Here is a 19,144-nt window from a genome sequence, read left to right as displayed (position 1 = left end):
CAGGGGAAGTTCTCTGTTTCTCAGTAGGGATGGGACGATATAGGATTTTATCGCTTATCGGGATAAAAAATACTTAATAATCAATTGTGGTGAATTTCCATCATCGGATTGACTTGAAAAAGATATCTAGCCTTCTATCAAGTGAAAATAGGAGCTGATATAAAAAATACATCTTTAAAATGTATTAATCCTTTATTTATGCAAGGAGACCTTATGATTCGTGTTTATCTTATTTAAGATGATTGTTTTTCACTAAAAATGATGTTCACTAAAAGAAAGTTGTCTTATCTGTGATGCAATGAAAACATTGATTGAAGTGATTCCTGTATGTTTTGTGCCATTTTAAGATGTGGCTAGATCATCTGCTGCCTACGTTTTAAGCATGTCGACAGTGTTTGTATCATTAAAATAACACAATTTTGTATTAGTGAAATTTGGACACGGTACATCCTCATCCACCCCCTCTCAACTCTTCCTGTACTGGCTAAACTGGGTTAATATGTAATTCCTGGGGATACGAGGCTGATTATGACAATGTATATTGCATATTCCTAATTTAACCCCTTCAGCTCTTCACCTCCCACCATACACAAAAAGGTTTGAATCTTAGATGGACAATAGCATCGTCTGTTGTTAGCAGAAGCTTCAGTGACATTCAGTTTATGACTCTTTGTTCCTGTTTTCTTGTGTATGTGCATGCATGTGTCCAGGTGGTGGCCGGCTTGTCCAGTCAACCGTCTCCCTCCAGCTGTCTCCCTCACTGCATGGGCTAACCCTGACTGACATCGACCCTGCCCAGAGGCTAAACACAACAAAGCAGTTTCAAATCCATCCAGCACACACACACACACACACACACACACACACACACACACACACACACACACACACACACACACACACACACACACTCTCTCTTTCTGGTCGGTTGTGGCAAAGACAGCTTGATCTAAACTGACCTCAGCCTCAGATGCCTGGGTTTAGGTGTTTGTGTGTGCGGGTAAATGTCCACAGCTGTTGAATGATGAGGTGCACTCCATCACCGGCTTCCCAGTCAGTCTCCAGTGAAATAGAAGATGACTGCACACACACACACACACACACACACACACACACACACACACACACACACACACACACACACACACACACACACACACACACAGTGCTGCTTACTCATGCCTTGGCGTATCTCATCTGTATCCCGTCTTAATCTTTCTCTCCCTGTCCCTCTCGTTGTCCCTAATGTCTCCCTCTTGTCTTCAAAGTGTCTGTGCTGTCTCAGTACAATGACTGAAAATGTAACACTCAAAGTAAGGCGTGTATAGGATGCTGCAGGTCCAGTATGAGCCTTTTATTACATGTCAGACTTTAATAAACACATAGGACCTGCACTGGTAATTAAATGCTGTTTAAGTGGGCTGGCTGTAGTAAGTAAATAGTAAATATAATTTCAGTGATGGCTTAGAAGAAAAATCTGGATAGTATTTGGGGCATTTTTAAGTTAGTTCTGTGATAGAAAATAGCATAAAATAAATAAAACATTTGCTATTGACCGCTTAATTGCATAAGCAACATCACATTTTGGTTGAATCCTCTTTTGGAATACAGATCCGGGGTCTCTGCAGATGCTTGAATGATTTAAATAAATTCACGCATCTTTTTGGGAAACCAATGGTGTTTTACTTTTGCAAAGAGAATCAATGATGCAAATTGAGAACAAAACAAGCTGAATTCTCAGGGCTAACCAATGCCATATAAACAATCTTCAATAAAACCAGCGCTGGAAGATAGGGCTCAAAGTTGCCATGGTAACAGTTTGCATTTCACAATAGTATGTGTATGCAGTTTCTGTTAATCTTGTTTTTTCAAAGAAACCAATTATGACAAAGAATTAATAGGTAACTGCTTCTAGATTAAAATGCATTATGAGTGCATGATATCAAACACATACAAAGTATAGTAGAGCAGAGTTTCCCAAACTACTTTTCTGGGGACCCAGTTTTTAAAAAATGACAAACCATGCGAACCCGATTTAAAAAAAAAATCTATAAATCGTGAGAAGAGTGAATTTGTCTCATTTTCCGCATCACCTTATACCTTGAATGGATAAACCAGCCATTTAGAAGAGACAAGCATTCACTAAGTCACAACTTTGTTTCATGCATGTTATTGAAAACATTAGTTAAGCATAGATGGATCAAATAAATACATTCAGGTGGAATTAACAGGATGTCTCGTTCTTGTCATTTCCTCTCATCAGTAAAACAGAATGAACGCTAGCCTTTCATATTAGGCTACAAAATCAGAACAATAAACACATGAAGGCATGTGGCTCAAATGTTTAATGTTTAAATTAAAGATGATGCAAATTTATCTGGCAAATAAAATCTCCAGTGACCCACTTGTGTGTCCTGACCCTGTGTTTGGGAATGAATGACTGCAGTAGAGAATGCACTACTACCACAGGCCATATAGAGATGAGGGCAGAGCCAGAATTAACCGGTTCAGTAGGTTATCTCTCCCTTACTGTTGTTTGATTTACAGCCTTATCCTTGTCCTTTGCAAGTGTCAGGTCGGCTGTTGGAGTGTGAAAACCATTTAAAAAAAAAAAAAAAGTGTGATCAATTTCTGTCAAGTCATTCTGTAGCTCACAGCTGCAAACCTGGAGGTCATCCTCTAAAACTGCAGGGTCTACCGTCTCATACGGCTTCAATTAAAATGCATTCATTAAAAACCGTGGGTGCAACGATTCTGGTGCGACTCGGGGATGTAACCGAACGGAGACGTCGGCTTCGGAAAAGACAGGAAAAGATGTTGATGCATGAATGGGACGATCATCATGGAGAAAGTGTTAAGTATAGCACACGGTCCCTCCGGGAACAGCACAGCTCTCCCTGTCCCCGTCTTTTCCTCTCTGTTTTGCTCACACTAAAGGCACACTGAATGCCATTAGCGGCGGCATCAGTGTCTGTAGCACTTGTAGCCCGCGGCCTCGCGGCTTGGCGTGCGTAGGCGGAAGTGTGTGCGTCCGTGTGATCTCATCATTTGTTGTATTTGGGATGCAGTGGGAATGAGTGAACCCTATCTAAACAGAGCGCGGGTACGTCAAGCCGGAGAGATCACTGGCCCACTTTCCCCATGTACGCTGGTAACCGCTCCATCGAGGCGAAGGCACGGAAAAATAACACACAAAAGAATCACTTGGCAGCAGCATCGAGGCTGAGATGCTGTGCACGCGAGTCTGTGGACTTCTGTTTAATGGGGTGATGAAAAAGACAAGGGCACGATGTCATAGCTCACCTGCAGAGCTGTCATACAAACAAGTGCGCGGATGAAAAAGCAAGAGAAGCCAGGAGGAGAACTAGAGATGAGCTGTTAACAGGAGCTGGTCGAACATTCTGCTGAAGTGGTAATGAGCTGCAAATGCAAATATTGTGTAGACTGAAAATTGAGCTGCATTAACAGGAAGAAGGCTGGCATGGTGGTACAGGCTGTACTCAGACTAGCAGCACAAATGTTGGATTCACACTGCTTTGATCGAGTCAGCACAGCCCAAAAAAAACTGAACAGTGTAGAGTCGTCTATGGTCGTCTACGTGGTTTTCTGTGTCTATGGTTGTCACATGACTTGAGGGTCCGACAGACCGCTACGCTAAAACCGTGTTTCCTGGGTTTGGGATCAAAATGTAATTACAGCTGTAAATTATTTTCTCCAACACTTTTAGAATTTCCTAAATCCTAACGTTTCTTATTCTTCAAATTGCATTCAAAATCCAAATATATATTCAGCTTACTATGAGACAAAGAAAGCCATGTAATTCCTCACAATTGAGCGACTAGACATGGGACATTTTTCTTTTGCTCGAAAAATGAATTAATTCAATCATTTATTAAAGGACATGCCAATATAATATCAATATAAACGTTGTGCTTAATTATGTCACATTTGTCCGAAGAAACATTTTGTTTTACGAAAGCCACTACAGACTTTACAGTTTCTATTCATTTTGCATAATGTTTTAGCAGTTTATTTCTCGTTTTGGATGGTAAAAGCTGCAGGAGAACCGGTATTCTTTGTCATTTGACTCACTGGCACAACTAACTAAATGGTGCGATTCACTTTAAATGTATGAACAAACTGGTGATACTAGGTGATATAACTTAACATTAACAAAAGACAAGGGTGACCTCACTCTTTATAGCTCTGCAGGGGAAACGTTATCTCTACCAAGGCTGGTTTATAAAGGAAACCTGTTTGCTTGTTAACAGCTTCCTAAAGCCAGCCAATAAACGTCATCCAATATTTACATGGCACACGGTATGACATGTAGCATGACTGAATAGTGAAACTAAAACATAGTTACCTACATTACGACAGCTTATCTCCGCAGCATTGTATAAGCACTAAAGAAAGTCAAACTTTATCAAACTACCTGATACCTTCTTTGCATTCTAAATGAGCACCGGTTGACTCATTTTTGCAAAAGAACAAGGACTATTCCACTGTGATGCCTGCTTGTAATTAAACATAACTTTTTTTTTTTTAGGAGTTATAAGCTGCTGTGAGCGTGCGGTTTAATAACTCCAAGAAAACGATTTCAGCATGGGAGGAAAAATTCAAAAGCTATACTCGGCTACAGCTGCGTGGGGCTGATAGTTTGCTTTTGGATTTAACATTGTTGAACGTTCATTAAATTCATCCATTGAATCTGGGAGCTGTGAGAAGGTGTTTATCTTTCATTTCCCAGGATCAGTTTCTGATTAGGAGCAGAACACTGCTCGACTTTTCTGAAACAAACTTTGTATGCCATCCTCCATACTGAGCACAAAGACACCGGTAGCATCATGGAGGTTATTAATCTGTATAAGCCTTGAAGTTAGGACAAGTACAACATGAAAAAAAAAACAATGATATTGGACACCATAATAGTATTACTAATATTACTTCCCATGTTAAACATACTAGGTATAGATTTGCAAATCAACATTAATTTGTGAACAACAGAATGAAACAGAATGAGAAACTATGACATCAAACGAACTGTCACTTAAGTACTCTTTGTGTTGGTCAGAGGAACCGGCTCACATGCTACCAGCTAGCAGCACTGTTATCCGGTCAACATGAGTATTTGCATCTTTCGTATCTTGCATCACAATTGTTATGATATTCTCAATAATCCTTTGTGTCCTCTGCACAAATCCAATTCTTTTAAAAAAGCAGCCTGTTCCTCTGACATCGGTTGACATATGAATAATCAGCTGATAGCACAGCCGGCTGCAGCTGCATGGCTGATTGAGCTGCAGGCAGAAGTCTATGTATTGTCCGACTGATTTGAAAAACGCATAGACCAGTGAGGCAGCAAGATTTTCTAACCTGCAGGGTTTGGGTTTGGGTTCATCATTTCCTCTGGGCGACGAGGTGACCATATCAATAAAATCATTTAATTTGGACAATTGGGGTGAAACTACAGCTCCCTGGTTACTGAAGCTGGGATGCTGTCCTTTGTTGCAGCCCTACTATCTGATCAGGCTGATTAGACAGGCAGATTTCAACATGAAATTAGAGCCTCGGGCTGCTCAATTATAGATAAATGGGCTTAAACCTCAAAGTTGGATGCATGTTTTTTAAAAGCTCTGGGCAAGCATATTAATTTTATGAGCCACTACGGCAGTGCTGATGTATGACCTAAATGAATGATGAACAGCTAAACTGGACTGCCTCTAAGGCTGCAACATGCTTTAAAAACAAAAAAGGAACAACAATGAAGTTAAAAAGGATCATCTAACTTGCTGTCGGTCAGCAAGAGGCTCAGAGAAAGCAAGGTAGGCATTTGTGGAGAATGAGCCTTATTGATTGGACATAAACCACCACTCGGGGTTTAAAAAGGAGGAACGCTGAGTCATGGGGTTGTCAAGCACTCAGCCACTCAGGGTATAGACAGGTCAGAGAGCTGTGTGGATAAATAGATATTTTGGGTATTGGTCTGCAATACCCCAGTGAGTTATGACAATCCCTCTGGAAGTTGCAGTTCCTACTTTCACCCATCCAATAACGTCAACTCGGGGTCAGGGACTTCCTAAAGAACTTTGTGATATAAAACAACTGCCAAGCTAGGAATAACAGATAATTGCTATGGAAGCAGTTCTGATGGTACGAGAGAGGGTACTATTTTTTTTTTGTGGAAACAAAAACAATACTTTTTAATCAATATTACATTTCAAATAATTGATTTCTTCAGTAAATAGTTGTTTGATAAGTGGGATAACCTAGCAGTGTATTATCCCTTACATGGCAGGACTGCATGGCATGAATTGCAGAAACTATTGTGTCTCCATGGTAACAGATGGAGGTGAGGGTATGACTCTTCTATTTCAGTTTTTTTTTTTTTTAAACATCTCAGCAGAATATATTCAATTCACACAAAATGTCCTTTATATTTTATAAGTGTCTGGCGATACTCCCATAACTATTTATATTTTCTGTTAGTTGTGTCCTGTCACTGTTTGCTGTTATATCGACCATAATATATCCCCTTAGGGAACAATTTCATCTCATCTTAAAAAAGGTATAATGTGTAGTCACATTGTCAGTTGCTGTAACATCATTCAAAATTCTCCCCTCCTCTCCGGCTCAACGTGTGAACGTGCGAGAGAGAGAGAGAGACCGAGCAGTGGTGGTCGAGCTAGAGAGTGAACGAAGCGAGGGGTCGGAAAATGTGAGAACAAAGCCACGAGTCGGAAGAATAAACACATCCCAATCTCACCACAAGCCTAAGGGAATGTGCTGGATTTGAAATGACAGTAGCCCAAGGCCCAATTCATCCCGCTGTGGCCTGTCTGCTCTCTCTGTGCCTACGTCAGGCATGTGAGGTCTGTGGGCCTGGCAAAGCGGCGGTGTTTGACCTGGCGATGGGAACGAGCTGCACACCCTGCTATTTTGCCGGGAGTTACAGATGCCGAGGAGAGTCCCGAATGTCAGCAAAATAATAAGAAAACTAGTAAATACTGGCATAGGCCAGGGTCTCTGTTGGTATAGACACCAACACACACATCCAGCAGCTCAGAAAAAAATGATTGAGGGGGATCATTTTTTTTAACCAGTCTACAAAATGTGTTTTTAGGAAATTGTAGCATATTATACCTCAAATAGAAATACAGAGAGAGGGAGCTGGTGAAATCGGAGAGAGCCTTTGTTGTTGTTTGGATGTCCTTTAGCTAGAGGGAAGGACATACAGATAAACAGGGATATGGAGAGAGGATGTGATGGAAAACAGGCCCTTCTATTTCTAGAAGGAGCTAACACTGACATCGTCTTCTTTCTTTTAGTTTAAAGAAAGGCAAAAATAGTCAGCATCAACCCATCAATGTGATCATGACTTGTGACTGCGATCAGCTGCGTCACAACCGGGATATGCTGCGGCTGCGGCCGGTGGAATGCAGGTCGTGCCCAAGCAGCCTCTCAACAACAGAATATTGAATCCGTCTCAGCTTAACAGAATGACTTTGAAAACGCCAAATTACTTGCTTCAGCGAAGTCAATTTCCTTACACGACGACAAATCATCAAACGTCGCTTCCATGAGGCCGTCCTCTCCGCAGACGGATCACAGGCAATTTCATATCCCTCACAGCGACGGTGAGGCAGAAGCTGCATGTTGTCAATCAATCGGTTTATTGGTTACATAAAACTTACAAGGTACAACTCCAGGGAAATGAAAAACCCCATCAGAAATATATAAAGGGCATTTATAAGTGGTGTCAGTGATCAATACCTGCCTATTGCTCTGCATACTGTGTTCTTGGTGCAAAAGGCAAAATTGGTTTTCCACATGGATGATTGCAATCAGATGCAAATTTATTTGCATATGAACAGATGCAAAACTTTCTGCTGTGTTTGTGTTGCAGTGGGATGGGAAGTGTTGCGCAACCAATTTTTGGAGACTTTACCTGCGAGTGCAAAGGCCAAGCAGTCCGTCCAATATACAGCATACGTTTTTACAACCAAAATAACGACAGGCTATAAAAGTCATCGTCTTTGAATTTGATATAGTTGAAAGGTGAACTGTTAAACATTTACAGCTTAAAAGTACATTAATTCAGGAAGCCCTGCTGAGTAGACGAGCTGAATAAATGCAAGGACAGCGTTCCACCTTGCTCAGCAGGTGCATGTAGTGTAAGTGGCTACTGCATGTAGCTGTAGCTGTTCCTCCCAGTCTCAGAAATCCACTGGAATGATACTAAAAAGGTAAAAAGAGGGTTAACTGCATTATGTTGGATGTCTCTCCCATCAGGAAAGAGAAACACAACCCAGCGAGCGGACAGTTCCCCGGTGGCCGTTACACTGCTGCCAAGTTAAGCAGAGAAAGTCAAAGAAGGCTTTAGGCTCCAAAATCCTGATGTGCGCCACCGACAGCGTCTGCCAAATAAGCTCCCTTTTCTACTTGAATGTGTGGGCCGGTGTCAAGCTGGGAGGTCTAGACTCTGCAGTGACTTTCAGTCAGAACAGTTGTTTGATGGCTGATTCAGAGGTTTACCAAATTAAAGGTATTGACAGTTAATACCGGTGTATACTGTAGAGTGTTAAAAAATCAATATGGCACCACTTAATGCAAATAGACCATACTTTCTGACATTATGTGTATGTTCTCTAGTGCGGTGAAGAAAATCCAGGCAGGTTCCTCCTCCTGAATAAAGCAGCTGTAACGCTTGCTCCTGGGTGATGTCGGGACTTTGGGACAACAGTTTGTTGTGATATGACACATAAAATGTAACTGAAATTAAATATATCAGGGCAGAAGTATGATTGGTTGTAAAACTAGGAGAGGAGCGTGGTCCGCGGTTGATTAATGATGGATTGATTGTGTTACGTTTGTTTCCTTTTTCCAGATTGAGGCTATATATGTTTTAATTTTCTATCATTCAGTCATTTAAGCATGCAGAATGATGAATAATATAGCTTGAAAGTGGCTTTTGAATCTGTAAGAGTTAAATAATTAAATATATCAAATGGTTTTGCAGATAGTTCATGAATATGGCAGCAAGATATGAGCAAATAATGGGTAACATATCACAAGCTTATGAAATGAGAAAAGGGCTCGACATCAGTTGTCTACATGTTTTAGGTTTCTATCTAGAAATTTGGAGGTAACAGGACTGTCTTTCTATGTGCTTTCTGACCCAATCAGAAAGCACATAACGTTAATGCACATCATGCTGGCCCCAAATCAGTTGCATGGATGAGTAATGAACCAATATTTTCTTGTTCAAAAGCAGCACTCGTGCAGGAAGCAGACGTGGACCAACACCCCACTCTTTCTGTTCCAACTCTAATCATGTGGATACGTTATATCTACATCTCTGCACAGCTGCCGTTGCCCTCAAGCTGCTGCCGTTCAATATGGTCACCAGAAGTACTGTTACATCACCTGAAAGCCCCTCACCGTTAAACAATCCTGTGCAGGGTGAGGCTTGTTGCAGGCAATTTGCGGCAAAGCGACACTTTGTTACGCACTGCTGCTCCATTACTGGCTGAAGCCAATGGAAAAAAATCCTGTTTTAGTGCAAGTCATCTTACTTGAGGTTCGAAAATCCCAGATTCCTCCTCCTCTACAGGACAGCCATGAACACATTGAAGAAGGATGTAAAACACCAATAACTTGCTCACTTCCTGTGTGTCTTATCCTATACACACCTGCTGTTTCCCTCCGGTGACCAGATGGGCTTTTTAAAAGGTTTTTAACATTAAATCTTTGATTGAATCGGTTGATCGGTTGGGGCATTTTTCATTGTGGGTTTTACAGACTGTCGAGCAGAATCCCACCGTACCACACTGGAATGAGTTCTCAGCTCACACCTCCCATAACAGCAATAACAACAACATACCGGCTACAGACAAACCTCCGTCAAGCTGGAATTGGAAGACAAATAAACTTAAGGATGATCATGAATCCTATGGTCTCGCTGCTTAAATACATTGTTAAAATGTATTTTTGTCTCCTGTATTTTTATAATCTCCTGTATTTTTCACTTCTCTACCATGACAAAGAGGTAGACAGCTATTCTAAGTCACCCGTGACGATATTTTCGATTATCCCAATGATAGAAATTCACCACGATCTATTATTGTAAGTGTTTTTTCATCTCGATGCACGATGAAATCCTATATCGAACCGTCCCTAGCCTCACCTGCTGAAAAAAGAAGAGCAGCTAAGTGCTTTCTGGCTGTCCGACGGAGACATTCAAGGTCAAATTAAGAATGACTCATCGAATCATCCTGCATAAAACACTTCGAGAATCTATGAGCCGCTGTGTGTATGTTTGTGCATCCAAGCGTGTGCGTGTTAAGTCAACAGGCATGTCTGCAGTGTTTTATTTGTACTGGATAGTGCTCAAGGCCAATATGCACCCCCCCATCTTTCTCTCTGTCGGCGTGTGAGAGTGTGAGTGTGTGGGCGTATCTTAATGAAATCTGACAGTGAATTGTGACAATCAGTGGAGGAGCATCCTGCAGAGGTTAATAAGCTCACACACACAGACACACACACACACGCACACACACACACACACCTCTGTGTTTTCATTCTCATAGATTTATATTTAGAGAATACAAAGCTGAAATTCATGGCCCGGCAGCCAAGCGCGTCACCTGCAGAAGAGATACTCAGGACCTAAAACAGTGACATCACTCCTGCTTTCTGTTTTTTCCTGCGATAGATAACAGCTTGTATTGCGATGTCACTCACCATGTTTTGTTGTCTCTCTCACGCTGCACCTTGTCCAGTACTCACTGGTGGATGGGACGATATTTTAATCAAGGATCGGGATAAAAAAAAAAGGTCACTATAAGTGTATAGTATATAATAAGGTCCAACATTCTCTGCAGGAAAACAAAATCATGTTTACAATAAATGCTTCTAATCAGTGTGTTGGAAGTATATGCTTGAGATGATTTTTGTTGAAGAGGATATTATAAAGGTTTTAAGGACCCAAATTTACATTTGTTGGCCAGATTTAGACAAGTAGTAGCAGGTGGAGAGGTCATAGTATGAGTAATATGAAACACATTAATTACATTAAAAATAGTAATAGGAGGTTTATTTCCCAATGTACCAGGAGTACAATTCACGTCACATCTTTTCGGGGTATTCTAATATTTAACTTGTTGGATAGTTTTGTTTTAATTTGAAAATGTGTAACTTGGGTTTTGAATTAGCGGTATCAGCCTTAAAAATCCCCATGAATCAGCCCTACTTTATTCCGAAGTCTGGAATCATGTTGCTCAGACCATCTGCTGTCTAACCCTGCCCAATCCCCCCCCCCCCCCCCCCCCACACACACACACACACACACACACACACACACACACCTCGGCTTAAACGTTGTTGCCAAGCGATGACAGCATATTTGTGCGTTTTCAGCAGTATTTTCAGCCAGTCCCTCAATGAGCAGGACTGGTGCAGACACATTCACATTTCTTGGCATAAAAAAATATATTTCTTCAATTACAGCCAATACAAAATGGTCAGGGTTCTACATTAATAGGTCTTTTTTTCAGAAATCTCCCTGCCAGTAGTACAAATTTACTATGCTATTTTACCCGCGGTTATCAAATTATAACAAAGACCAAAGTTAATTGTCAGTTTAATCTTTATCCAAGTAAACTGACTGGCGTTTCAGCCACATCCTCTAATGCCACCCATCTAAACTCCTGTCTCAAGGAGAACTGAAACGCTCGCTTGCGCTCATGAACTTTGTGTTATCCTGCCACTATATTCTCCTCAGTGCTCAATCGGTCGATCGATAATGGTTAAATCGGAATATGAATTACCAGGGGATTACCACCATTACCGCCCCATCCTCTCATTATCTCAAACTGTTTGTTTTGTGTCGTACTCATATGCATACATTAGTGGTTCATCATGAATAAAGATGAATGAGATGTTGCGTCCGAAATCGATGATGTAAGCAGCTTCTGCACATGCTCAATACTGATGGGGCAGGTGGTAGTGGAGGCTTTAACATTAGCCAGAGCTAGTAAATTTAACACTGGAAAATCTGTCGAACTAGATAATAAGACAGTCCTTTGGCATTAATTCTATGTATGTATGTGTTCATGTTTTACAAAGGGTTGAAGCCGAGTCAAGCCATATAGCAACCATGTCATCTTAGTACAGACCAAGGAGCATGCAGCTGTTGAAATAAATAATAATAACTATATATATTTTTGTTTTTTATCCACTGGTATTTGGATCGGTTCAGGCATCAGAATCGGTATCAGGAAGGGAAAAAAAACATTTTTAGTGTATTATATCTTACACATATTGGTATATCTGTCTGCTACATGATATCAGAAATAATTGACAGGAAGCCGACAGGAGTTTCCAAATGTATCTACTATGTTGTCTAATAGTTTATGTATGATGCCGTAGTGATGCCTGCAGCACTACAGAATATGACTTGTACACACACACACACACACTACAGTATTTCATTATATCTGTCTCTTTCAATCCCTTCGTCCGCAAATACATGTAGAGCTCAGAGGTCTATTTCTGACTCACTTTGACACTAAAGTCAGTCAGGCATTGCTGATGACACACACACACACACGCACGCACACACGCACACACACACTAAGCGGCTTGGGCTCGCCGGTGTCCAGTATGTATGCATCACAGGCGGATGAAAACTCCGTAAAAGTCGCTACGTGTTTAGGCGTTTATGTCCCGCCGCGGCGGTTATAGTTTTCAAAATGGCAGAACGACATGGAAGCCTGCTGAGGACTTACCCGTCCACTGTGAATACAAATAAGAAATGTTTTGCTTACGTGGATAAATCAGATTATTGACAGAGGTAATTATACACTTATGAAATTAGTGTATAAATTAGTTTAACATAAATTACTTAAAACGTTACACACTGTCCTTTTAAGGCATTCTCCCGACGATGCAAAATGACACGTTGCCCGCTCCGTTTCCCAGCACTCCTTCTGCAACTAAGACATTTCCACCCTGATTCACTGTGGACAGGTTACAAAATCAGGCTTATTTTTTTTTTTTTTAATCCTCAGCTTCCTTCTTACATGCCATTGCCCTGAATTATAATTTATATAAAACTTGTTGCCATAGCAGCAAAACCCCTACATTGCCTTCTTCCTGACAGAGGCTCTACAATAAAAAAAAGGCATAACCATCAGGGAGTATAACTTGTGAAATACGGCGTTCCAAAAAAAAATTATGACAGCAAAATCCTTGCAGAGCCTGAACTCCACAAAGGGCTGGAAAGCAGCTTTGTGGGATTAAAAATTACTGCAAGAAGTCTTAAATAACAGTGGCAGCAAACAAGTCCTGCGTCACAAATCGTGAAATTCAATCCCACAGGAGAATAGCAATCAATGACTGATTTACTGACAGTGCATGAAGTCCCTGCAAACGCGTACAGAGCCAATGTCTGAGTCAAAGCTGAGCCGACAACTCCGCTGCACACTGTACTATTGTACCGGTGCATTACTAAAGAGCAGATAATCATCAGAAATCAGGAGATTCAGAGGTCAGTTAAAATGCCCTGAAATATGGAAAGGAACTTGACATTCACAAGAGTGTCGGAAGTAAAACCGATCTTGATCAATCATAATATTGCAAAGTAAAAACACAAAAAGACACTCAGGATTAAAAGTAGGCCAGTGGACGAGATGAAAAATTCAGATGCCTCGATCACTCTCAAGTCATCCTCCTCAGACACAGTAAGGTGGAATTCAACCAGCCTGTAATGTGTCAGAGAACTGCTCAGAGAGGTTTCAAGGTTGGTACGTGGTCCTGAATGCAGCTCCGGCCCCTCGGAGATCAGCGGGTCGGCATGAGCAGATGGCCCCGCATGCTATCAGCCCATTCTCCTGCTTTGTTGTGGCTTAATACGACAAGGCACGGGAGATAGGAGGCTCAGATGTGATGCCCGTGGGAATCATGTGACTTCACATGGAAAAAAAAACATCCACTATTGTTTTAGTTGAGGAACACTAGCTGGAAATGCTGCTCATCTCGACCTTTACCTGCATATTATATCTAGTGTATAGGTTTAATATCTTATCGTCTTTTTTAAAATAAAGCAGATAAAATTAGGACATTTCATAAGGAATTTCATGATCTATATGCTGGAAATATTTTAAAATTGCAACTCCGTAATCTACCCCTTATGAAGTGACATATCACATTCTTTACACTGCAGTTAAACTTTGCATGATGATGCATTCAATGTTAATATTTTGACTTTTCACAATGTTAAAATCCTCGGCAGAGGTTTGCAAATGCCACTGTCTGCTTGGCCTTTCCCCCCAAAGAAAGAAAGAAAGAAAGACATTCATGTATTTATGCGGATTTAGCACAGCTAATGAGACAATGTTTGGTGCATAATTCTTTTCCAACAAATGTTATTTTTAGCATTTTTTCGTGTTGTTATTTGGTATTGTTCCGTGCCCTTTTGGTAATTTGCAGGTCAAAATATATCTACATATAAAAGTGGCAGGCTACACGGTGGTGTAGTGGGTAGCACTGTTGCCTCACAGCAAGAGGGTCCCGGGTTTGATTCCCGGTTTGGGTTCGGGTCCCTTCTGTGTGGAGTTTGCATGTTCTCCCCGTGTAAGCGTGGGTTCTCTCCGGGTTCTCCGGCTTCCTCCCACAGTCCAAAGACATGCAGGATGGGGATAGGTTCATTGATGACTCTAAATTGGCCGTATGTGTGAATGTGAGAGTGAATGGTTGTTTGTCTCTACATGTTGGCCCTGTGATAGACTGGCGTCCTGTCCAGGGTGTACCCTGCCTTTGCCCAATGACAGCTGGGATCGGCTCCAGCCCCTTAATACAGGATAAAGTGGTAGACGATGGATGGATGGATAAAAAGTGGCTAAAACAAAGTACTTTATTGTGAAGATAAACTCATTAAATGCTCAACCGACGGATAGACAGTTTTCAAACTAATTTAAGCCAGAATTTGAGCCAAATCTTACCAGCTTTACTGGATTCTGATAAATACATGTTATGTAGTCACCACAACACAACAAATTATGATTCCTTTAATGTAACGTAAATGAAATGATTGATTAAGTTAAAGAGCCAACCTGCAACTCTGAAACGTCTATGAAAATCCCAAGTTGTGAATTAGAATTTCAAGCACAAAATGACTTCTATAAAAAGGGTGAATTTGATAAGCATTTGAAGTAATAATAATAATACACCAATAGGTGAAAGCTTAAACATTTCAAGATCATAGTGGGCTAAATAGGAAGGGCTCAAGACGTGTGACTGGATAAAAAAAAATCTGTTTGGTAGAAACAGATTTTTGTTATTTATAATTGTTACTTTTAATATGGCTACTGGTAAAATAAAAACACAAAAGTAACTTGATAAGAAAATATAATGCATGCAGTTTCTAGGCGTGCATTGATTATGAAGAGAGTTGGTAAACAAGGTGAGAAGGGCTTCGTTTTCATTTCAATGTGACTTTAAAGAGCCCATTCTGCACTAAGGCTCGGCACAAACCTCGCCCGCAAGGCTGCTGAAGTATGATTTTTTTTTTTTTCCACTCCACTTCCTCAGCAACAAAGAGAAATAATACCGAGAGCACAAATCTTACATTAGTGTCAGTCGCACATCCTTGGAGGACATAGCCAAGTTAAGGTGTAAAACCTTCAGAGGCAAGGAGGAGGCCTCTCCAACAAAGCTAGCTTGAAACACGTGTGCGGCTCCGTTACACCTACAGCTTGATGATAATGACATACACAGCTACAAACAGGCTTTGACCCAGGCTGAATGTGGCGGAGAGGTTGCTACTCTGTGATAGAAGTTTGAACCCTGTCATTTTGGCAAGTGAGAGATGAAAGCGCTGCTCCTCGGGGCAAAAAAGAACAGAAAACATTTGAAATGCCCTTCAAAGCCCGGCGGGTGTAGAAATGCAACATCCCATAGTCAGCTGGGTCAAAATAAATACAAGGTTTAGCTGAAATAATTCAGTTAATGAGCTACTGAATCAAATACATACTAGGAACAGTACACATTGAATAAATATGCATGCAAATATTCAACACACATGACAGGGGAAATGGAAAAGAAAATAATAAAATATTCTAAATACACGAATAAGGGGAGAGCATGGGGAATTGTATATAAAATGCCCCGTTATCAGCAAGCCTGTGTCTTATTTCCAAGTACTGCTCCTCATCATGAAGGATCAAAGTTTGTGGGTGCCTTATTTAGCTGCATCTTTATTTATAAAGCCCCCCAGAACAACATTAACATGGGCAAGTCAAACTAAATGCCAGCACAGCCTGTGCTGCTACAGGTGATTCATGACTGATCGGATTATTGTGGCTATAATGAGTCGGTATTGATGGAACATCCGAACAGACCGGGTTCGCCTTCAGGCACCTCGATCCTCCCAAGTGTGCCGTTCTTTCTAGTGAGAACGGAGATTTTTATTTTCTCCAAACTCCGTCGAGGGACTTCATCGTTTTTAAGGGTTTTTATTGTGCCGTTTGACTTTAATGCCTGCTTTTACAAAGATTACAAAGATATTGAAGAATAACACAGTAGCTGAATTTTAATTCGGCGTATAATTAAAATACAAAGCAGCATCACCGTATTCCTTACACCAAAATGTGGCTGTAGTGAGCAGTCAATTATATGATTTAATTATTTTATCTAGAAAAGTACTATTTGTGTTTTACGAACGCCGAAAGTACTAGAAGAGTATTGAAATTCAGGGGGGAAAAAACTAAATCTTGTTGGAACCGAATCGTTCATCAGTCAGAGATTAATGACTAAATAGGTAAAAATCCGGACGGAGTTCGGTGCCCGGTTCATACGCGAACGGTGGGTAACGTTCCAGGGTCTCTTACCCACGGGTTGGTGACAGTGCTCGGGGAGAGTGCAGCACAGGCCTCGCTATAACACTCCTTACCTTTGTTAGCTGGGCTATTTTCTTGCTCATCTTCAGGTGCAGGTCTTGGGTATATTCCATGGTGATGCCGGTCTGAAAGGACACGCCGGTTGTCGAGGACGAGCTAAATTTCCCCTGACTGGCAGGGCAGTAGTACTGCTGCCAACCCGACCCGGTCGCCATCTTCACGATGATGCTCCAGATGCTTAGCAGAGATATGAGCTGTGATAATAAATCGGACTTCGCTGAAGGGGGCGGGGGGGAGGGAGACTACCGGCTGGAGAGAGGACCGGGACGGTGTCGGGGACACAACGGAATCAATCAAAAAAATAATAATACACGAAACCGTTTTAGTCCAGAAAACTGCTAAAAAATGGGTTTCATTTTTGGTCGAGTCCGGATAATAGTACACACCGAATGGTGGTTTTGTGGGATTTTAAGCTCCAGAAACGTTAGCTACAACCATCTTGTGTCCGTTTTCAGCGGGTCCTGTTCGCTGTCACCTGGCGCCGATGTAGAGCTTTTTTCGGGCTGTCGGCGGGCTCCTGGTCGGTCACCTTGATGACAGAATTGCTCAATGGGAGCCGTTAAGAGTGATTTGTCCTCGGTGCATTCCGGCTACATTCACGGGAGAGTGTGTGTGTGTGTGTGTGTGTGTGAGAGAGAGAGAGGGAGAGAGACGGGCTCGGCAGTTAGTTGCTGTGCTTCTGTTGCCATGGATCACCTCAACAGTTTATGCTGCATTCACGTAGGATGGGAGTAGCGCTGCCTTCAGGTACCGTCGGAAAAAGAAAAATGTGTAAATGGACGCGTGAGCGTGTGGCGTTCGAGGGGGTGGGCGGTGTTGTTCGGCAAATACCTTGGTTTAAATTTAAAATTACACTTTGAAGGAACTAGTCGTTTCCGTAGCTGCCCTTCTTCAAAATAAAAGACAGACAGATCTATTATATAGACTACATCAGCTGAACTAGCCTAATTAATTGGACTAAACAACTAATTGGCATAGTCTCATCACATTGCCCACCCATCATGTGCTGTAACAACAATATTTTTTAAAAAGTTTACTGTGGTTCTTAAAATATCTAATTAAATGATGTGAAACAAATGTTTTGTTTGTTCTTTTCCTGTTATTTCTGTGTTGTTATACTATATTGAGTGACATCACTCCATCCATCCATCCATTGTCTACCGCTTATCCTGTATTCAGGGTCGTGGGGGGACTGGAGCCGATCCCAGCTATCATTGGGCGAAGGCAGGGTTCACCCTGGACAGGTCGCCAGTCTATCACAGGGCCAACATATAGACAGTGCTACCCACTACACCACTGTGCAGCCCTATAATGTCACTCAACTTCTAATTACCGGTAGAATTTAAACTGTATATGTGAACAATTCTTGTCTGTTGAAAAGCCCAACAAAAAAAAGTTTAAAAAAACGAATTAATAAATAATAATAATCCAATACAAAGAATAGTCTATTAGGGGTAAGTCATGGTCTAAAATAACATTTTAGAATCAACAACGCAGTTGAGAGCTTTTAAATTACTTAGCCATGAGGTTCACTTCTCAGAGATACATTTCTATTATCCCCTACTTTCTAGGGACGTCACAGTTGTCATATTGTGGTGAAAAGCCTGACTGCTAAGTGTGGCCAACACCTAATAATGCTGAGATTTTTTGACAAGACGGGGAAAAGTCTATTTTTAACATTCGGTCGACTGGCAGTCTTTCGGGTGCATATGTATGCCCATATATCATGATTATTGAAATCAATACTGGTTATCTCCTTGACAATTATAGTTTATCTATGGATTTGCTATAATGAGGGTTTACTGTGCGATGTCTTCATTTGTAGTGATATATATTCACAGTTGGGTAAACTTAGCTTCACAATAAGTAGGCTGTGTGTAAATATACATTGTGCAATGTATCTAAATCAACAGAATTGCATTGCGAGGCAACAGCATGGGTTCATCTTTACTTCCTGGCAGCTGATGTCATTCTCAGACTGCAACAAAAGAATATGTATGTTTTTTGTTTTGTTTTGTTTTTTTAAAGGAGTACGTTCTTCTGATAAATTTTGTGCACCACCTCCTCAAAATGATAAAAAACTTTGACAGAATGTTCACCGTTCCTGAATATGATTAAATATGTTTTATGGTTGTTCACAAAGATGCTCCATCACAATCAAATACATGTAAAATACGACCAGCTTG

The 19,144-nt window shown here is 41.1% G+C and overlaps 1 protein-coding gene across 2 annotated transcripts in view; it reads right to left on the bottom strand.

The window, feature by feature from the left end:
• Positions 1-17,187, bottom strand: part of fam184ab (family with sequence similarity 184 member Ab) — a 116,256-nt gene extending 99,069 nt beyond the window's left edge. The window contains exon 1 of one of the 2 annotated variants that reach the window (XM_084031129.1): positions 16,952-17,187. In XM_084031129.1, coding sequence (XP_083887255.1) covers positions 16,952-17,113 — 162 coding nt within the window. In that variant the 5' untranslated portion in view covers positions 17,114-17,187. The remainder of the gene's footprint in view (positions 1-16,951) is intronic. The other variant, XM_084031130.1, reaches the window with a different exon arrangement.
• Between the last annotated feature and the right edge of the window lie 1,957 nt (positions 17,188-19,144).

The sequence above is a fragment of the Eutrigla gurnardus genome, assembly GCF_963514095.1.
Source record: "Eutrigla gurnardus genome assembly, chromosome: 16".
Taxonomy (NCBI): Eukaryota; Metazoa; Chordata; class Actinopteri; order Perciformes; family Triglidae; genus Eutrigla; species Eutrigla gurnardus.
This window is presented reverse-complemented; position numbering and strand designations above follow the sequence as displayed.